We start from the raw sequence: 19848 nt of genomic DNA on the forward strand, positions 1-19848 counted from the left end.
TTTTTTATTTTTAATAAAGGAATTTTTCAAAAGTGTGTTTGTGTTATTTAACCATTTTTTTTACTTTCTTTGTGAAATGGTAGGGGTACTTTTGTACCCCCTTATCATTTCAAATGGGGGGGCCTGGGATCTGGGGGTCCTCTTGTTAAAGGGGGCTTCCAGAATCTGATAAGCCCCCCACCCACAGACCCCCACAACCACCAGCCAGGGTTGTGGGGATGAGGCCCTTGTCCCCATCAACATGGGGACATGGGGCTTTAAGGGGTCACAGACCCCCTAATCATCCTCCCAATGTTGAGGGCACGTGGCCTGGTACGGTTCAGGAGGGGGGGGCGCTCTCTCGTCCCCCCTCTTTTCCTGCGGTCTGCCAGGTGCCGTGCTTGGATAAAGGGTCTGGTATGGATTTTTAGGGGGGCCCCCACATCAATTTTTTTTTAAATTTGACACGGGGTTCCCCTTAATATCCATACTAGACCTGAAGGGCCTGGTAATTGAATTTAGGGGAACTTTTTTGTTTGTTTTGTTTTTACCAATGAATGAATTGTCGGCTCCGTAATACAGAGAACACTCATTGAGTGTATTACGGGAGCCGACAATTCAAAGTGATTTTAAAAGACTTTTTTTCCTCGCGAAATGACACTTTGTGCAGGGATAGTTCTTTTTTTATAAATTCTTTATTTTTTCATCTTTTCTTTCCATAGATTTCACATTACATTTCGTTTTACATCTACAACTTCTTTAACAGCTATAACAGTCTTATAATATTTCAATCCGTACCTCAATTCCATGTCATCCTCCCCCCTCCCTCACCCTTCCCTCCCAGAAAAATAAATAAATAAATATACAAACAAGAGGAAAAAAAAAAAAAAAAAGTTTGAATTTTCTCTATAATCCCCCCCCTCACTCCCCCCCCCCCCCCACCACCCGCCTGCTCTATCATATTTCGAAATGTTTCACATCATACTTTCTCTATAATTTAGATATGGAGCCCAGATCTTCTGATATTTCTCGTCTTGATCTCTCATTGTCATTGTTAAATTTTCCATTTGTTGGATTTCTGCAATTCTCTGAAACCACTGTGCTCTAGCTGGAGGGTTGCTTTTTTTCCACAGAACCGGGATACATGCCCTTGCTGCTATCAATAAATGTCTCAGCAAAGAATTTTTGAATCTTTCTATTGCCATTGGGATGTCCAGCAGCAGAAAAGTTGCCGGTTTATCTCCCAGGTCAATTCCTGTAATCCTTACAATAGTATCGGCTACCATCTCCCAGAACACTCTAATTTTTGGACATTCCCAAAATATATGTAATAATGTTCCTTCTGCTCCATGACATCTCCAACATGTCTCTGATATCTGGGGGTAAATTTGATGTAACATTTTTGGTGTTCTATACCACCTAGTAAGGATCTTATATCCCCCTTCTTGATATCTGCTTGCCATCGAGGCCTTTTGATTAAACAACAGCATCTTATCCTTTTGTTCTGGGGAAAACGTAGTCCCTAAATCTCTTTCCCAAGCCTGTAAAAAGGGCAAATCTTGTGAAGTCTCCTGTTCTATTAACATACTATAAAAATAAGACATCAGATGTCTCAGTTCCTCTCCTTTCAAACAGATCTCTTCAAACTCAGTCAATGCCCTTATTTCTACGTATACCTTTGATTTGGATCTAATAAAGGCTTCTAATTGCCTCATTCTGAAAGGGTCTAGTCCTATTGTCATTCCTTTTTCAATATCTTTTTTAGTCATTAACCGGTTGCCTACCGAGAAATGACAAATTCTACTCATACCTCTATCTTGTATTGTTTTAAACTTTGGATCTGTCATTCCCGGTAGAAATGCTGGGGTACCAAGGATAGGAAGGAGCGGACTGGGAATTCTTGAAATAGATGTTTTCCTGAATACTCTTTTAGTTATTCGTAATGTCTCCCCTAGTATTGGATGTTTTCTCAATCCCATTGGTATTTCTGTATCTGGAATCCACACTAATCCTTCCAATGGGATATCTGTCGCTGCTTGTTCTGTCTGTATCCACGGTTTTTCGTTTTTAAGCCTACACCATTCCACTACTCTAGTTAAGTGTGAGGCCTCCTGGTATTTTATTGGATCTGGAAGTCCTATCCCTCCTTTTCCTTTGGGGAGTACTAAAATATCTCGGCGTACTCTTGCTGGTTTCCCAGCCCAGATGAACTTCATAAATCTTGATCTAAGATCCTTAAACAAACTTGAAGGGATCTTAATTGGTATAGTTTGAATTATGTATAACAGTCTGGGCATCACATTCATCTTAATAATATTGGTTCTCCCGAACCATGTAAAAATCTCTTTGTCCCATTTTTGAAGATCACTTTTGATCTGTCTTACCAGTGGGATATAGTTAAGTTCAAACAGTTCATTTAGATTTTTTGACATTTTTGTTCCTAAGTAACTTATATATGAATTCGTCCATCTAAAATCAAATTGCGTGGACACTGCTTGCAACTGAGGCGAATCCATCTCTACTCCCATTGCCTCCGATTTTCCATAGTTTATTCTAAAGTTGGATATTTTCCCATATTCTCGTAGCTCCATTAGTAAAGATGGGAGAGATGTAATTGGGGACGTTACAAAGAAGATCAAATCATCTGCATAAGCTGCCAACTTCTGATCCTCATTTTTTATTTTTACCCCCCTGATATCCACATTGGCACGTATTTTCCTTAAAAAAGGTTCTATTGTCAAAATGAATATCAGGGGTGAGAGGGGACATCCCTGGCGTGTTCCATTTAAAATGGAGAATGGCTCTGATAATCTGTCATTCACTTTCACCCTAGCACTTGGTTTTGAATATAAGTTTAGGATCCATCTCAGCATCCCCTCCCCCAGGCCTATATGTTGTAGTACTGCTTTTAAGAATATCCAATCCACCCGATCAAACGCTTTTTCTGCATCCGCAGATACTATCACCATTGACTTATGCAATTTTTGTACCAGGTAAATTGTGTTCACCACTCGTTGCGTATTTTCTCTTCCTTCTCTCCCTGGGACGAATCCCACTTGATCTGGGTGTATTAGTTCCGGTATCAAATTTATCAATCTCATGGCTAATATTTTTGTGAACAATTTAAGATCCACATTCAACAACGAAATAGGTCGGTAGCTGGGACACTGAGAGGGATCCTTTCCTTCTTTCGGTATTACTGTTATATGCGCCAGTAACGTTTCTGTTGGAATTTGCTTCCCTTCCCGTATTGAATTATAAGCTTCCACGAATCTCGGAGCCAATTTCTCCGCAAACATTCTATAATATGACAAAGTAAATCCATCTGGACCTGGTGATTTACCTAATTTCAATATTTTTAATGCTTTTGCAACTTCCTCTAGAGTGATTGGTACATCTATTTCTCTGGCCATTTCCTCTGTTATTTTTGGCATTTCTGTCCTTTCAATATATTCTCTAGCGATCTCTCCTTTTTTTAACTCCTCTGCCAACGTAGACTTCTTTTCCAACTGATATAGCTTCTCATAGTATTCTTTGAATACCTGAGCAATTTTCTCCGATGTATTAACCATTTCATCTCTCTGTGTCTTAATTTGTGTAATTGAATTCCTAGTTGTGCTTTCTCTGAGGGCGTTTGCCAACAGTCTCCCTGGTTTATTCCCAAATTCATAGAATCTCCGTTTCCCTCGAGTTAGCTTTGCTTTCGCTTTATCTATTAATTGGAGATTTAATTTTTCACGCAGACCCTCTAATTTCTGTTCTACTAATTGTGCTTGTGATTTTTTATGTACTGTTTCTAGTTCCCTAATCTCTTTAAGCAAGTTATCAATCGTTTCATTCATTCTGCGTTTTCTATGTGCTCCCATGGATATAAATATTCCTCTCATGACACATTTATGTGCTTCCCATATACAAAAAGGTGTTGTTTCTCCTACTTTATTTGTTGCAAAAAAAACATCCAGTTCTTGTTCTAATTTTACCTTATATTCACTATCCTTTAGTAATGTTTCATTTAACTTCCATTGCCATTCCCTTGGTTCAGCTTCCCCTAATTTAATCACACAACTCGTCGGGGCGTGGTCTGATAGTGTAAATAGGCCAATTGAGGCTTCCACTAGGGATGTAATCACATTCTGGGAGATTAAAATATAGTCAATTCTAGAGTAAGATTTATATTTTGCCGAGAAAAAAGTATAATCTCTGCTCTGTGTGTGAACAGCCCTCCAGCTGTCGATCAACTGCAGTTCTTGCATCATTCTCTTTACTTTCCTTAATTTGACATAAGATAGATGAGACGAGCCTTTTGATGTGTCTATTATTGGATCCAAAGCCATATTTAGGTCGCCTCCTAACACTAGTATTCCCTCTTTATGTTGTTGAATAATCTGTAAATAGATTTCTAGAGAGGTTACTTGGTTTTCATTTGGCAGATATATATTTACCAATGTCACTTTTTGGCAGCCCAATGTACCTTTTACTATCAGGAGGCGACCTTCCTCATCCATGTATACCCCTTGTTCCTTCCATGGTGTCTGTCTTGCTATTAAAATAGATACCCCACAGGATTTCGAGTTCTGTGAGGTGCTATGATATACCCATGGGAAATAGTGACCTTTACTCCAAGGGATCCTATCCTTTTTAAAATGAGTTTCCTGTAAGAAAACTATTTGAGATTTAAATCTTTTCAACTCCATTATTAATCGTGTACGTTTCTCTGGGGTGTTTAGTCCCTTAACATTGTATGATGTGAAACTTATTTTAGTCATTTTTATTGTCAGTTCGGGGGGGGGGGGAGGGAAAAAGAGAGGAGACGAAAAATAAATAAATATATAAAAATAAAACCCAATCCACGCCCCAAAACTACCCCTTCTTTCAGATAAATGAGAGACAGATACTATATCCGGAGCTGTCCCCCAAGAATAAAAAAAAAAAAAAAAAAAAAAAAAAACCCCAACGCCTCCGACTTTTCCTCCACCTGGAGGAGAGGCGTTTAATATGGGGGTGTTAGTGAGCAAAAGAGGAGCAAGTGAACCGCGCCCACAACCAGCGTTCTCCACACTAACAATAATTATTTTTCTACCACATTCATCTTTTTCTTGTTAACATAGACATGATCTTTATCATTATCTTTACTTAATCCTTTACTTTTCACATATTATCTCAATTCTTCCCCTTTATTTCTTTTCCCTTTCTCTTTCTCTTTCCCATCTTCTCTCCCTTCTCTCCCTCCTCCCCCTCATCATTTCTACTGCTACCCCTCTCTTCTTTTCCTTAAGTAAATTACTCTCCCCTCAACCCCCCCCCCCCCCCGCTATCAACAGGAAAGGGAGGGCAGGAGGGGAAGATGTGCGGGGGACACAAAAAAACAAAAAACAAAACACAATCTCCCCCTCCCCTCCCCTTCCCCCTCCAAAACCGAGTAAACCTTCACCCCCCCTCTCTATTCACTCTACTTCCCCACCCCACCTCTCCCCCCTAAGGGAGTCCTATTAAATCAATCCACATTTTGTGTCATTTGTGTCATATCCATGCAATCAAAAAAAAAAAAAAAAAAAAAAAAATATATACATATATACATATATATATATATACATATATATATATATAAACCGTAAGGATACTTATAATTTCCTTTCCCATCCCCTCCCCCTACCACATCCCCTGTCTTAAATCCAAAACCGTGTATATCAGAGTGCACACATTATCTCACACTTCCATTTTACCATCCCACCCTCCTCCCAATCCCTTTAACCTAACATACCCACTTCTCCATTTGTAAGAAGTCCTATTAGATCACTTTACAAAAACAAAAAAAAACAAAAAAAAAAAACACAATCTCCCCCTCCCCTCCCCCATCCCCTCCCCCATCCCCTCCCCTTCACCCTCCAAAACCGAATAAACCTTCACCCCCCTCTCTATTCACTCTACTTCCCCATCCTCCTTCTCCCCTCCAAGGGAGTCCTATTGAATCAATCCACATTTTGTGTCATTTGTGTCATATCCGTGCAATCACAAAAAAAAAAAAAATATATACATATATATATATATACACACATACACATATGTATACATACATATACATATACATACATAAACCACAAAAATACTTATAGTTTCCTTTCCCATCCCCTCCCCCTACCACATCCCTTAACATAAATCCAAAACCGTGTATATCAGAGTGCACACATTATCTCACGCTTCCATTTTACCATCCCACCCTCCTCCCAGTCCCTTTAACCTACCATACCCACATTCTCCATTTGTAAAAAATCCTATTAGATCACTCTACTTTTTATATGTGTATCATACAAAAAATAAGTAAATAAATAAATAAATAACTAAAAAAAAAAAAAAAAAAAAAAAAAATAATTATATAATATACTCTATTATCGCCCTTCATCTATGTTTCATATTCCTTATTCGTGCAAAAAAAAAAAAAAAAAAAAAATCCACATTGCCTCTTTCCACCGCACAGCAAAACATGCCTCCATCTACCCCTCTAAGACGCAGGGAGGGAGGAGAAAAAAAAAAAAAAAAAAAGAGATAAAAAATACAAAAAATAAACACACAAATCCCAGAGATAATATTTCTCGGGGAGAAAAAATAAATAAATAAATAAATAGAAAAATAAAGAAAGGGGGAGTCCCAAAAGCAAAAAATTAATTGGGGGAGGAGGTCCTTTGCCTCTTAATACAGGGTCTATCTTTTCTTCTACTTCTTCTACTTCAGCTTCACTTTGGTGATCCACAGCTTGGTCCCTCTGATTGGTCCCTCCTTTCTACCATTCTGTTCTTCCTTTTATTCGGGAAATCTTTCTCTTCTCCTATTATCAAGGGGTCTTTCCAGTTAGGTATCTCAATCATCTCTGATCCCAGAAATTGAAACAAATCGGGTAACTGCTTATGGTCGTATAGAGAAAACATTAGTCCTTCTTTTTTAATTATCAATGAAATTGGGTACCCCCATCGATATGTTGCCCCCTTAAGTAGCACATGATCTAATAATGGCTTCAACACTCGGCGTCTGTCTCTCGTCTGTCGGCAAAGATCTGAATAGATTTGTATCTCATGTTTGTCAAACTCGACTGGGCTCTTTCTCCAAGCCGCTCTTATTATCTCCTCTTTCGTTTTATAAAAGTGTACTCTGCAGAGAACGTCCCTGGGAGCTTTCATGGCTATTTTCTGAGACACCGGAATCCTATGCACACGATCAAGCTCAATCTGCGTATCAGGGGGATTACCCAGCAGTTCATTAAAAATATTCAGTAATACTCCTCTTAGCTCTGTAGCTGACACCGTTTCTGTAATACCTTTTATCCGCAGATTATTCCTTCTGCTTTTATTCTCAAATTCCTCCAAATGTAGCTGCATAGTAGTCATTCTCTGCGATTGCTCTATACATTTTTTCTCTAGTTCTTCCATCCGTATTTCTACTTTATTTTGGGATAATTCACAGTTATGCAATTTATAGTCTATTGCCTCTATTTTCTTCCGTACCTCACCCACTTCCTCCTTTAATGGACCCAGCAGATTACACATTAATGCCTGTATATCATCCTTTGTGGGTAGGGCTTGAATCAACTGTCTAAGCCCCTGTTCCCCTCCTCCCATCTCTTTTAAATCTGTGCTTGTTACTGGTGCCTGATATATCTGCCGGTCTGTTTCTGACATTTTCTGGACTGAGGCAGGGATATTATCTGAAAGTGGATACAAGACTGACCTTTCACTTTCGTTTTGATCCGGCCGTCCTCCTCTTATGCACTTCTCCGTCTGTGCAGAGATATCTTTAGCCTTCGCTATCTCCTCTGTGTCCCAGCTCTGCATAGGGTTAATGCCAGTATACAAAACTGTCTTTGAAGAGAGGAATGCAATATCACATGCCGGGGTTTGCAAGGATTTAATGATCTTAGCTGTGTCAGCTGTCACGCCACTCTCCTCTCTTCCCCCGCTCTTCACCGTCCTAGTCTTTAGCTTTTCCTCCTCCTCCACCGCTGTACCCCCTCCGCTCTTCACCAGATACCTCGTGATATATGAGCGGACAGGAGCATTCAGCTGCTTTGTCTTCCGCCCACGGCCCGGCATGAACAGAGAGTCTCTCCGGTCCGCTGCTGTGTAATACACGCTGTCTGCAAGCACGGTCACCGCTCACACGAGCCTCCTCACTCCTCCATGCTCAGCACACACCCCCCGGAAACGGAAGTCCCGGGAAACACTGAGATGAGGGATAGTTCTAAGCATGGGAAACATGCGCCCCTTTACAGGCATACTATAGACACCCCCCAGGTACGAAATTTAAAGGTATATTACACTTTTATTGTTTCACTTTAATCATTATTAAAATCACTGCTCCTGAAAAAACGGCCGTTTTTAAAACTTTTTTTTGCATTGATCCATGTCCCCTGTGGCAGGACCCAGGTCCCCAAACACTTTTTAGGACAGTAACTTGCATATTAGCCTTTAAAATTAGCACTTTAGATTTCTCCCATAGACTTGTACATGGTGTTCCGGCTTTTTGAATTTGCTGCGAACAGCCCAAATTGTTCACTGTTCGCTGAACAGGCGAACAGGCAATGTTCGAGTCAAACATGAGTTCGACTTGAACTCGAAGCTCATCCCTATTCCCCAGGTACAGTGGGTCTCCCAGGTTGACAGACCCATTTATAAAGTCACTGACAAACATCAATATAATGGGGATTATTTACTAAAGGCAAATCCACTTTACACTGCAAGTGCAGTTGAAAGTGCACTTGGAAGTAAAGTTGCTATAGATCCGAGGGGGACGTGCAAGGAAAATTAAAAAAAAAACAGCATTTTAGCTTGCACAAGATTGGATGATAAAATCAGTAAAGCTTCCCCTCATTTCAGATCTACCCCTTAGATTTAGAGCGACTGCACTTCCAAGTGCACTTTCAAGTGTACTTGCAGTGCAAAGTGGATTTGCCTTTCGTAAATAACCCCCAATGACTCCACTGTGCTAGGCTATTATTATAGTATTTATTTATTTATTTATTTATCTATTTTTTATATGTTAGTGATATAAATTGAAAAAGCTGTTTTTATTGTAAATGAACACAGATGTCACTGGGAATGTGATCATTAGAGCATAGACTTTATAAATAGATATTTAGTTACCTTTAGCAGGTGAAAGTACAGGGTAACTTACCTTTGGACCCCTTGGACCAGGAGCACCCAAATCTCCAGCTGGTCCCTAATATTGGATGAAAAATAGTAAAATAAAAACAAATATAAAATAAATAATACAGATACTGTGCAATGTATAAGGATATATTGGCATGTCTTTTTTAGGATGATCTATACAGTATGTTCAGTGGTGGCCCATCCATAGGGGGCGCTTGGGCGCCGCCCCCCCAAGCTGTTAAAAAAAATGTCACTTTAAGAGGGACCAGGCACTGGACATGCGGCAGTCTATGGGAAGCTTCCCAGCCTGCAGGATGGGAGGCGGATTTGCCCGTGTTTAGGGCATGTGCTGGACACAAGCTATGTGCCCGCACACACTCCCATTCTACTGGGATTTGTCAGTCTGCCTATAGTAGTGGCTAGGATTGGCACAGCGGGGACTGGAGGAGAGGACAGCGGGCTGTACTATTTGTGTCACTGTGGGGGTGGAGTCAACTGGGAGAGAACAGTGGGTGCCTGGGCAGTGGTATTTTAATTTCCCGGTTTCCAGGCTTTGTTAGAAATGCTATATACCAGGCTTTGTGAAAAATGCTATATACCAGGATTTTTGAGAAATTATATATACCAGGAATTGTGAGAAATTATATATACCAGGATTTGTGAGAAATGCTATATACTAGGATTTGTAAGAAATGTTATATACCAGGATTTGTGAGAAATGCTATATACCAGGATTTATGAGAAATGCTATATACCAGGATTTGTGAGAACTGTTATATACTATACTCTGCTGTGATTATGGGCTGTATGCTCTGTCCTGTGATGAGCTGTCCTGAGCTGTATACTCGGAGTCCTAACACTATGGGTAAAAGCAAGTGGAATACAGGGGATGGAGTGGACGGATGCTATAAGGGGTGAGGCTTATAAGTTGGAGGGATCAAAAATTAGAGGCGGGTCTGGCGCCCCCCCATTCTGAAACTTCACCAGCCGCCACTGAGTATGCTTTAACCTACTGCAATTAACAATTTCCTAAAAACTGTGTGAGTTTATCTGCTACACACTCTGCTCAATTCCAAAAAGCCAACAGTGCAGGATAAGGATCTGTATGTTAGTTAAAAAGTGACAGTTATTTTCATTCCAATGAGATTTGAAAATTACAGTAACATGGCGAAAAAAACTTATTTATTTTTTGTTATCCTTGAACTAAAGCCTATAGATTTATAAACTTTATTTGCCTGACACTGTGAATTCACAGTCACACCTATTTTTAGATAAGCCCTTTAATTTGACTCACAGGCTGGTTCAAATGTTTGATGTGGCAACTCATGTACACTGATTTATGAAAGTATTTGAGAATGTTCACACAATGCATTGAGATTTACTTCAGTTATCAAATCACTTAAAAAGAAAGTTCGAGTTTGCTTATTTCAGCTGCAAAGGATCTTGTAATTGAAACACATTTCACACAATTTATTATGTGGACATCCTCAATTTTTTTTATAAATCATACTAATTGTATTATAGTGCATATAGTGCCTATGCCACCCCCATCAAATCACCAGCTATTAACCTTTTGTACCATCACCTCCTCCCTTTGGTACCATTCCAGTCGGTATGATGTTTTTAAAAATTAGGAACAATGACCTTGCTATAACATCGCTAAGCTCTTTGCGGACTGTTGGATGTAAGCCTGGTGCTTTATTTACATTAAGTTTTTCTAATTGTTTTTTTTTTAACATGATTTTTTGTTAGCAACAGATGTACATTCAATAAAGTATTATTAGCATTTCTATTTTATTTGTTACATTCCTCTTTTTCTTTTAAATAAACTGAAAAGAAGAATGCATTTTACACATCTGTTTTCTCCCTGTCACTTATCAATTCTCCCGGTACATCGCTTATAGAGATTAGCGGAAAGGAGGTTAAACTTTAGATTGTAGAAGGGTGCTTTACTGTTAGAGCAGTAAAAATGTAGAACTTCCTCCCCCAAGGAGTGGTACTAGCTGAGAGTGTTGGCAACTTCAAAAAACTTTTACATGTCTTCCTCAGGATACAGAGGGCTTTGGGAATTGTTAGAGAATAAAAAAATTACACATACATACACATGCATAGGGGGAGATTTACTAAAACTGATGCACATAGAATATGGAGGTTTTAATAAAAAATGTAGAAACAGAAAAAAAAATGACATAGTAACAAGCTGATATTAATACTTTTGAACTGTGTTGAATATATGTTATATTAGTATACATATAAAATATTCCTCCCCAGGGTAACAAAATAGTTCCCATTGGGGTTCCTGGGGGAGTGAAACACAAGTTTATGGCTAACATATATTTGCACTCATTACGATTATAGCAGCTCTTAGTTTTCTGTTATCTTGACAACCAAGTCATAAAATAATTATTTGTACGACTCTGTGTAAATCCTTGTACAATGTATACATTATTTTCTCTTGATTCTATTGTAAAACAATACAAATTATTGAAATAGAATATGCAGGTTTTATTGACAAAGCCTAATTGAACAAGCTGGAGTTACGAGCTGACTGGTAAATATGTACAGCTGCACCAGATTCTGTGTGCACTGGTTTTAGTAAATTTCCCCCATGGGTTGAACTGTATGGACCTGTGCCATTTTTTAACCTTATAAACCATCTAATTATATAACCTCAGGGGTTTGACATCCTCCATAGCTGGTGGATGCTTTAGTGGAGAGCCATGCCAGCTAAACAACACCTGAGGCCTAATCAGTAGACATGCACTAATTTTAATAAAAAGTCTAAGACAGGGGTAGGCAACTTAAAGAGGTGGAGATCTAGCTAAACAACATGGGAGAAAGCAAAGATCACTGGGCATAGTGTTGCCTCTTCACGCCTGATTTAAAACGCTAATTGCCATAGTACTGCGCTACAATTGTGTGCATTGCAGGGCAATACTGATTTTAAATCAGGTGGTGAGGAGGTTCCATATCGCCTTCTCACCTACTACAGCTCCGACCATACAAGTAGTCGCTCTGTTTGATGCTCTGGAATGGCGTGTCAGCAAGCCCAGACTGTGATCTACCAGTTACCTTTCCGCAATCTACTAGTAGATTGTGATCTACAGGTTGCTGATCCCCGGTCTAAGATATGATAGTGTCCTCCACTCAGTAAAGTGGTGTGTACTACTTTATGGTTGACTAAATTCTTTTTTCCCCTAATGTAAAATATACATAAATTGGGATATTAAGAACTTTTCTGATTTTGTATGTAACAATATTCAAAATTGTAATACTTCATTGTGTTACAATTAGCGCACAAGCACACTGCAGCTAAAAAAAGCAGCTTTTACAGGCATTTGAGCTTTTAGTAGTCAAAATGTTTGATATAATGTGCATCCAAAAGGACTGAGAGGCATTCTAAGCCTTTAACAGCTTATTTACAATAGTAAAATAGAATAGGATCTAACAGTTACATTCTAATAATGGGTTGTTATTTAAGATCACCTATGCTGATTATGAATTTCTATACATTGGGAACCCACAGCAAAGAAAGGGATGTTTGTGTAATAGCATCAATCTTAATCTAGCGTTGGAAATTACATTTCATGTTATTAAAAAGGTAAACATATACTTGCCGGTTCTCCTGGTAAACCAAATCCAGGTGGTCCTTGATCTCCTTTAGGACCAGGATGTCCATGAGGCCCCATGATTCCACCAGATTCTCCCTTTAAAAAAAATAATCACTTTGGTTATACCCTTGGGTGTGCAGTATACCGCACATAATAAGGTTGATTTACTAAAACTGGTGCAACTTTGCATAGAAACCAATCAGACCCTTTTTTTATCAAAGTTTAATTGAACGCGCTGAAGTTAGAAGCTAATTGGCTGCCATTTACAGCTATATCAGATTTTTGCACACTCTTTTGTTTGTTATTTTAGGCAACAGAACCATTGGGAAATGATTTTCAACTATGACATTTTTTTCTGATCTAGTCAGGTCCCTGTTTACCATTAGGTACTGTAGGGTTATAACTATAGGTGGAAGTTGGAAAGAGGCAGCTGATCCCTTTAAAGTTATCAGTCACAGCCTTCTCATACAAGCTTATGTACACCAGTAGAACAAGAAAATGTTCTTTGTAACAGTGGTTATCCATTGGACACCTACAGCCGAGCATGTGCAGCTCAATGTACAATCCTTTCATGAGTTAGCTCTGGGTGCCTGGCCTGTTGAGCTCCTTAGTTAATTGTAGAGACAAGTACTTTTTGTAAGGATATCAGGGGTCTGTTAGGCCTCTGATATCTCCCATACCACTAGTAAAAACAGTTCTAAGAGTACTTTCAAGTTCATCTCCAGCAAAGGAATGTTCTCACTCTCCTCTAACCCCCCCCCCCCCCCCCCCCCGGCCATCTTGAATGTCTCCGCAGTGGTCCCAGGTTTATGGAGCAAGGAACAGAAGTTTGGCATTGTTAAAAAAAAAAAAACCCTTCTTTTCACTACACTGTCATAGCACAATGGTGGCAGAGCATTAATTAATAATGCCCATGATTTAATTGGTAACTACACAAAGTGGCTTTAAACAATCTTCCACCCCCATCTCCTGCAATACATACTTCCAGAAAGGAAGCCTAGGTGTAGCCACAATAAAAACAGAAAGTCAGAACAAGAGACTTAAAGTGATATTACAGTCAAATGTAATGTCATGTTATTGTAAAAAAAAAAAAAACATGTTATACTTACCTGCTCTGTGCAGTGGTTTTGCAAAGAGTTGTCTGGTCCTCCTCTTCTTGGGTTCCCCGCCAGGCTCCTGGCCCCTCCCACTTGCCAAGAAGGTGAAAAATATTCAGCATTTACAAACATGTTAACCTACAGTTAGTAGGATGCGTGCCTTCTTCTGAAGCCTCTTATTTTAGTCAAAATGCTGCTCGGTCTAGGCCCCCCACTCCCAATGCTGTAATTTTCTATAGCAGTAGAGGTTATACAACTAAGGGGCTGTAACAGGAGTGTCTGACTATGCCTGCCCTTTAAGCCCATCAGCTCAATTCATAGAAACCATACTACAGCTTCTTTAAATAAAACAGGGTCTAGGAGTGGAGAACGGGCAGGTGATTGATAGGTCCACCCCTTTATTCATAGCTCATGTTTCCATCACATAAGCTGTAGTACAGTACTGATTCTATGAATGGAGTAGCTGGCTATGAAGGGTTGGTATAGTTGAGCTCCCTTGATGAGAACCCATGGCAGCCCTTTAGTTATATTAATCCAGCCACATTGTAAGATTATGGTGGCTAGGGTGGGCTGCATAATATAGAGGAGGATTTCAACTAAAATAAGAGGTATTTTCACAATAGACACAACCTAATGATTGGCCTGGCAATTTATGACTTTTGTGCAAATTTTTCAGTTATTTTTTCATTATTATTTTGGTGGCACTTATGCCTAAACCACTTCAGTACCGTGGTACAGTCAAAAGACAGCTACAGCACAGTACTATAGTTCTGGAAGGGCATCCATAGACATTCTTCCAGAACCCCGCCCCCTGTGTGCTCCCTGAGGCGTGCATCGGGCACACTCTGTGACTGCTGCGTCATTCAGATATAGCTGGCCACATATTGGGGTAAAGTGCCAATACCAGCGGCCCTTTAATGGTGTCCAATCATGGCTGATCATATGTAAACTGACTTGCCAGTCATCTGTAGTCCTCCCTTACATGCTGTGTCTGACTGAGGAAAGGAGTGCTGATAGCCGGCAAGCCTCTCAGCACACTGCTTACACTAGTAATCAGGGCACTGATCATCAGTGTCCTAATGATCAGTGCATCTCCATCAGTGCCTAACACTCCCCATCAGTGCCACCTATCAGTGCCCATCAGTGCCTTCTTATCAGTGCAGCCCCATCAGTGCCCATCAGTGCAACTTATCAGTGCCCATCAGTTCCACCTCATCAGTGCCCATCAATGCAGCCTCATTTGTGCCCATCAATGCAGCCTATTAGTGCCCATCAGTGCAGCCTAATCAGTGCACATCAGTGAAGAAGAAGAAAAATTACTTATTTGCAAAATTTTATTTTAGCAAAAAATAAAAACCCAGTGGTGAATCTGTCTAAAGAAAAAATGATAAAAATGTCATGGGCAGGACGGGGGTGAAAGTGCCCAATATTGAAGTGGTTAAATACATAATGCAGCCATAAATTTAAAGTACATGTATTCTCAGATGCTTGAATCTCCACAAAAAATGTTCGAAGGCACCTTGAAACATTTATAGGAAAATGTAGGAGGTTAAAAAACCTGAGCTATATTTAGTTGCTAAAATCTTCTAAACTAAATATGCTAGTTGCGCTAGCCACAAAGTACCCAATATGATTAGGGTATATGAAAGTACCAGACCCACACTGTGGGTCTTAGTATCTAGTGTCTCAAAAGGCCACCTCCAAAGTGTGGTATAAACCATATACGGATAAGTGCAATTAAATTCAAAAAACAAAAAAGTAAATGCGTATCAATAATGTGAATTCCCCAAACACAATATATGTGTATCAGACTCTGTGTATAAACCCCTAAACCATAAAGGTAAGAATATGAAAAAAAATGTATATTCGCTATTAAGCATAAATGACCTATCGGGAAAGTAATAAATCTGTGTTCAGAGACACTCTATGTAATGTCCATACAGTCATATATCAAAAAAATGAAAAAATAAAATAAAAATAAATGTCCATATAGTGAATGAACACCAGTGAAACAAAACTTCAAATGAGGTACGGCAGTGAAGAAAAGTTCCAAACGGCTGGATTGCAAATACACAAATTGAAAATCTTCTCCAAAGATGTGGTGTGCTTATCCCATCACCGAAATAAATGAATCAGCTCCTTACCAGATCCAAGCGACCCCCCGTTACAGAGGGTCACCACAAGCAGCAGCAGTCAAAGGGTATCCGGATAGCGCCTCCTCCTCAGATGGTCACGAATCTTCCACGCGATGGGGTTATGGCTGTTACTCACTCCCAACTCGACGTGGTGTCACATAAGGGAAAACATAGGCTCCAGATAGTGTAAAACCAAATGACTTTAATTCTTAAAAGCGAACGTAAACACTTACATAAAAGACTTTAAAAGCAGGTTCAAAACAAAGGCGTGCACCGACCGGATACACGCCAACGCAGAGACCAACCCGTCCTTCCTGGTCCACAGAAACGAACACGACTGGGGTGACGTCGACACGTTCGCACCGCCCTACGCGTTTCGTAATAATTTACGTCGTCCAGGGGCACGGGCGGCGTGCGACGTCACCCCTTTTATAACCATATACTTAACCAAGCCTCACTTTGGGTCAGCGGCCATCTTAGATGTCACAAACATTAGTGATCAAAAAACGTAGGCCAAGCCTCACTATCACTCACGAACGTCAGATGTGCGTATCCGCAACGTACGTCCTATGGTTGCGGGCCATACCTCGTTTTCATACGAACGTCATAGGATCATAAGCCAAGCCTCGCTTCCAGGTATTAACCCTATCGGCAGAGTGACGTGGCAAATACCTTCACCTTAAGGTGCGCCTCCTGAACCCCGAAACAGGGTACAGTGTAGATCACCAAAACAGGGGGGTAAGATAGATTAAAAATCAATAAAGTAAAAAGGATAATGATAATGAATTAAAAAAAGTTAAATAAAATATCACAAATAGGGACAAAAATGCATCAGAAATTCTACGCTTCCTGGTGCATTCATACGGCCATCAAGTCCAATTACATGTGGGCAAATAGGTATAGAGGTACCTCAAAAATAGTGCGTTTACCCGGTGTATTTATATAGCAATCAAATTCAGTTAGGAAATGAGATTGCTGTAGACATGTGTTTCAAGTGCCTTGTTGTCTCGCGCATCCCCCAGGGATTATTCTGGAACGCCCCAAACAATGTCGAGGGATAGACCTAACGGTGACCTAAAAGGCCGCCAGACCCAAAAGCCAGGCCTATCACACAAGAATATGCTCTACAGTGATATACACCAAAATAAACAGCAAGAAAAAAATAATACAATCGAGTGGTTTTTCACAGTAACTAATACAGTAAAAACGTTGTAGGGAAGCATTACATCAAACAGGTCACCTCAAGAGTTATTAATGAAGGCATTTACATCGGTGTCCACATTAAGGCCAAATGGAGCATATGTTTTTAATTTATGAATCCAGGCCATTTCGAGCTTGGATATCTCCCTAACCAAGGACCCTCCCCTCCAATGGGGCCTGTATTTGTCTAGGCCAACAAATAGGGTACCTGATGGGTCTCTCTTGTGTGTCTGGTCGTAATGCCTGGACACAGGGTGTTTGTCAAACCCCCGTCTGATATTGCCAATGTGTTCGTTCACCCTGACCCGAAGTTCCCTCTTGGTCCGCCCAATATACTGGAGGCCACAGGGGCACTGTAAAAGGTAAACCACAGCCTCCGAGGAGCAAGTAATAAAGGACTCTATATCATATGTCCTAGAAGTACTCGAAGATACGATACTAGAAATCTTAGAGCCCCTATGCGAATTCAGGGTACAGACCTGACAGTTCTTACATTTATAGTAGCCAACTAGATTTTGAAAAAAACATCTATTGGCCTTAGGTGGGTCTTGTACACTGGGGGCAATCTTGTTTCCCAGTGAAGAGGCCCCTTTGAAAATTATTTGGGGTTTAGCAGGCAGAACTGGATTCAAAACATGGTCACTAGTAAGTAAGTGCCAATGTTTCTGAATCAGATTTCTCACACCACGATGCTGGACTGAGAAAGTCGTGACAAACGGTACACCACCCTGTGTGCCAGCCCTGGCACTTTGTCTGTCTGCCAGTAGTGAGGGTCTGTCTCTAGTCCGGGCAATCTCCATAGTTTCAACAAGGGAAACGGGATCATATCCCTTTTCCAGAAATCTACCTGCCAAAATCGTTGCCTGTTCATCATATTTTACAATACCCGAACAGTTCCGTCTGAGGCGTAGAAATTGCCCCAGGGGAACAGCTTTTAGCCAAGGTTGAAAATGGCAACTATCGGTAGGGATGTACGAGTTCCTGTCTGTTGATTTGAAATATGTAGATGTAATAAACTCATTACCAACCCTCCTGATGTTAAGATCAAGAAAGTTGACCTCGTCCTGGCTAGCCTCAAAGCTAAATTTAATTCCTCTATTGTTTTCGTTCAGACCAGCCATGAACGACCGCAAGTCTGACTCTGTTCCTTCCCAAAGGAGGAGGACATCATCGATATACCTCGCCCACAGGACTATCTCAGACCTTCTAGGGGCATCGATAATGTCCTCCTCCCATTTGGCCATGAAAAGGTTGGCCAGGCTGGGGGCATATTTAGCCCCCATGGCCACACCCCTATCCTGGCGATAAAATTGCTGGTCAAACCAGAAATAGTTGTGTCCGGCCGCATATTCCAACAGTTCTATTAGAAAGTCAATCTGAGGTAAAGGAAGGCCTGATCCCCTCTCTAGGAATAATCTCACTGCCTCGACCCCTAAGGAATGGGGGATGATGGTATACAGTGAATTCACGTCTGCCGTGACCAACCAAAGGCCATCTCCAGGGGTAATACCGGACAGGAGATTGATTACGTGTTTAGTGTCCTTGACATAAGACGGAACCTTTTGGACCAAAGGTTGCAGATAATGATCTATATACTTGCCCACCCGGGACGTAACCGAGTCGATGCCACTGACTATGGGTCGTCCCGGGGGGCAAGATTGGTTCTTATGAAGCTTCGGGAGGTAATAAATAACAGGTGTACGGGGGGCACAAGGTATCAAAAAAAGTTTTTCTTTATCATTTAGAATGCCCCTCCGATGACCTCCCTCCACGATCCTACCCAGTTCCTTCTTATACTTGTCCACTGGATCCCGATTCAGGATAGTGTATGTTTCCCTATCTTCCAAGATGCGATACATCTCTTTCATGTAGTCACAACGGTCTAGTACCACAATCCCCCCCCCTTTATCGGCAGGTCTAATGACCAGGGACTTGTTGTTACACAAGGTGTCTAGGCCCATCTCCAGATCTCTCCGCATTTTAACTTTCTTTACCCTAATATCCTCCAGGTCGCGTAGTACCACATCCCTGAACACCTTAATACTGGGTGCAAGGGATCCTGGAGGGCCTAAGGCCAATAGATGTTTTTTTCAAAATCTAGTTGGCTACTATAAATGTAAGAACTGTCAGGTCTGTACCCTGAATTCGCATAGGGGCTCTAAGATTTCTAGTATCGTATCTTCGAGTACTTCTAGGACATATGATATAGAGTCCTTTATTACTTGCTCCTCGGAGGCTGTGGTTTACCTTTTACAGTGCCCCTGTGGCCTCCAGTATATTGGGCGGACCAAGAGGGCACTTCGGGTCAGGGTGAACGAACACATTGGCAATATCAGACGGGGGTTTGACAAACACCCTGTGTCCAGGCATTACGACCAGACACACAAGAGAGACCCATCAGGTACCCTATTTGTTGGCCTAGACAAATACAGGCCCCATTGGAGGGGAGGGTCCTTGGTTAGGGAGATATCCAAGCTCGAAATGGCCTGGATTCATAAATTAAAAACATATGCTCCGTTTGGCCTTAATGTGGACACCGATGTAAATGCCTTCATTAATAACTCTTGAGGTGACCTGTTTGATGTAATGCTTCCCTACAACGTTTTTACTGTATTAGTTACTGTGAAAAACCACTCGATTGTATTATTTTTTTCTTGCTGTTTATTTTGGTGTATATCACTGTAGAGCA

The 19848-nt window shown here is 40.7% G+C and overlaps 1 protein-coding gene across 3 annotated transcripts in view; it reads right to left on the bottom strand.

Annotated features, from left to right (window-relative positions):
• Positions 1-19848, bottom strand: part of COL19A1 (collagen type XIX alpha 1 chain) — a 1105372-nt gene that overhangs the window by 309542 nt on the left and 775982 nt on the right. For all 3 annotated transcript variants that reach the window (XM_077487416.1, XM_077487415.1, XM_077487417.1), the window contains exons 26-27: positions 12734-12823; positions 9142-9186 (exon numbers count right to left, since the gene is read on the bottom strand). In XM_077487416.1, coding sequence (XP_077343542.1) covers positions 9142-9186; positions 12734-12823 — 135 coding nt within the window. The remainder of the gene's footprint in view (positions 1-9141; positions 9187-12733; positions 12824-19848) is intronic.

Source organism: Lithobates pipiens, unplaced genomic scaffold (genome assembly GCF_037356315.1).
Source record: "Lithobates pipiens isolate NorthernLeopardFrog02 unplaced genomic scaffold, aLitPip1_a1.2 Scaffold_18, whole genome shotgun sequence".
Taxonomy (NCBI): Eukaryota; Metazoa; Chordata; class Amphibia; order Anura; family Ranidae; genus Lithobates; species Lithobates pipiens.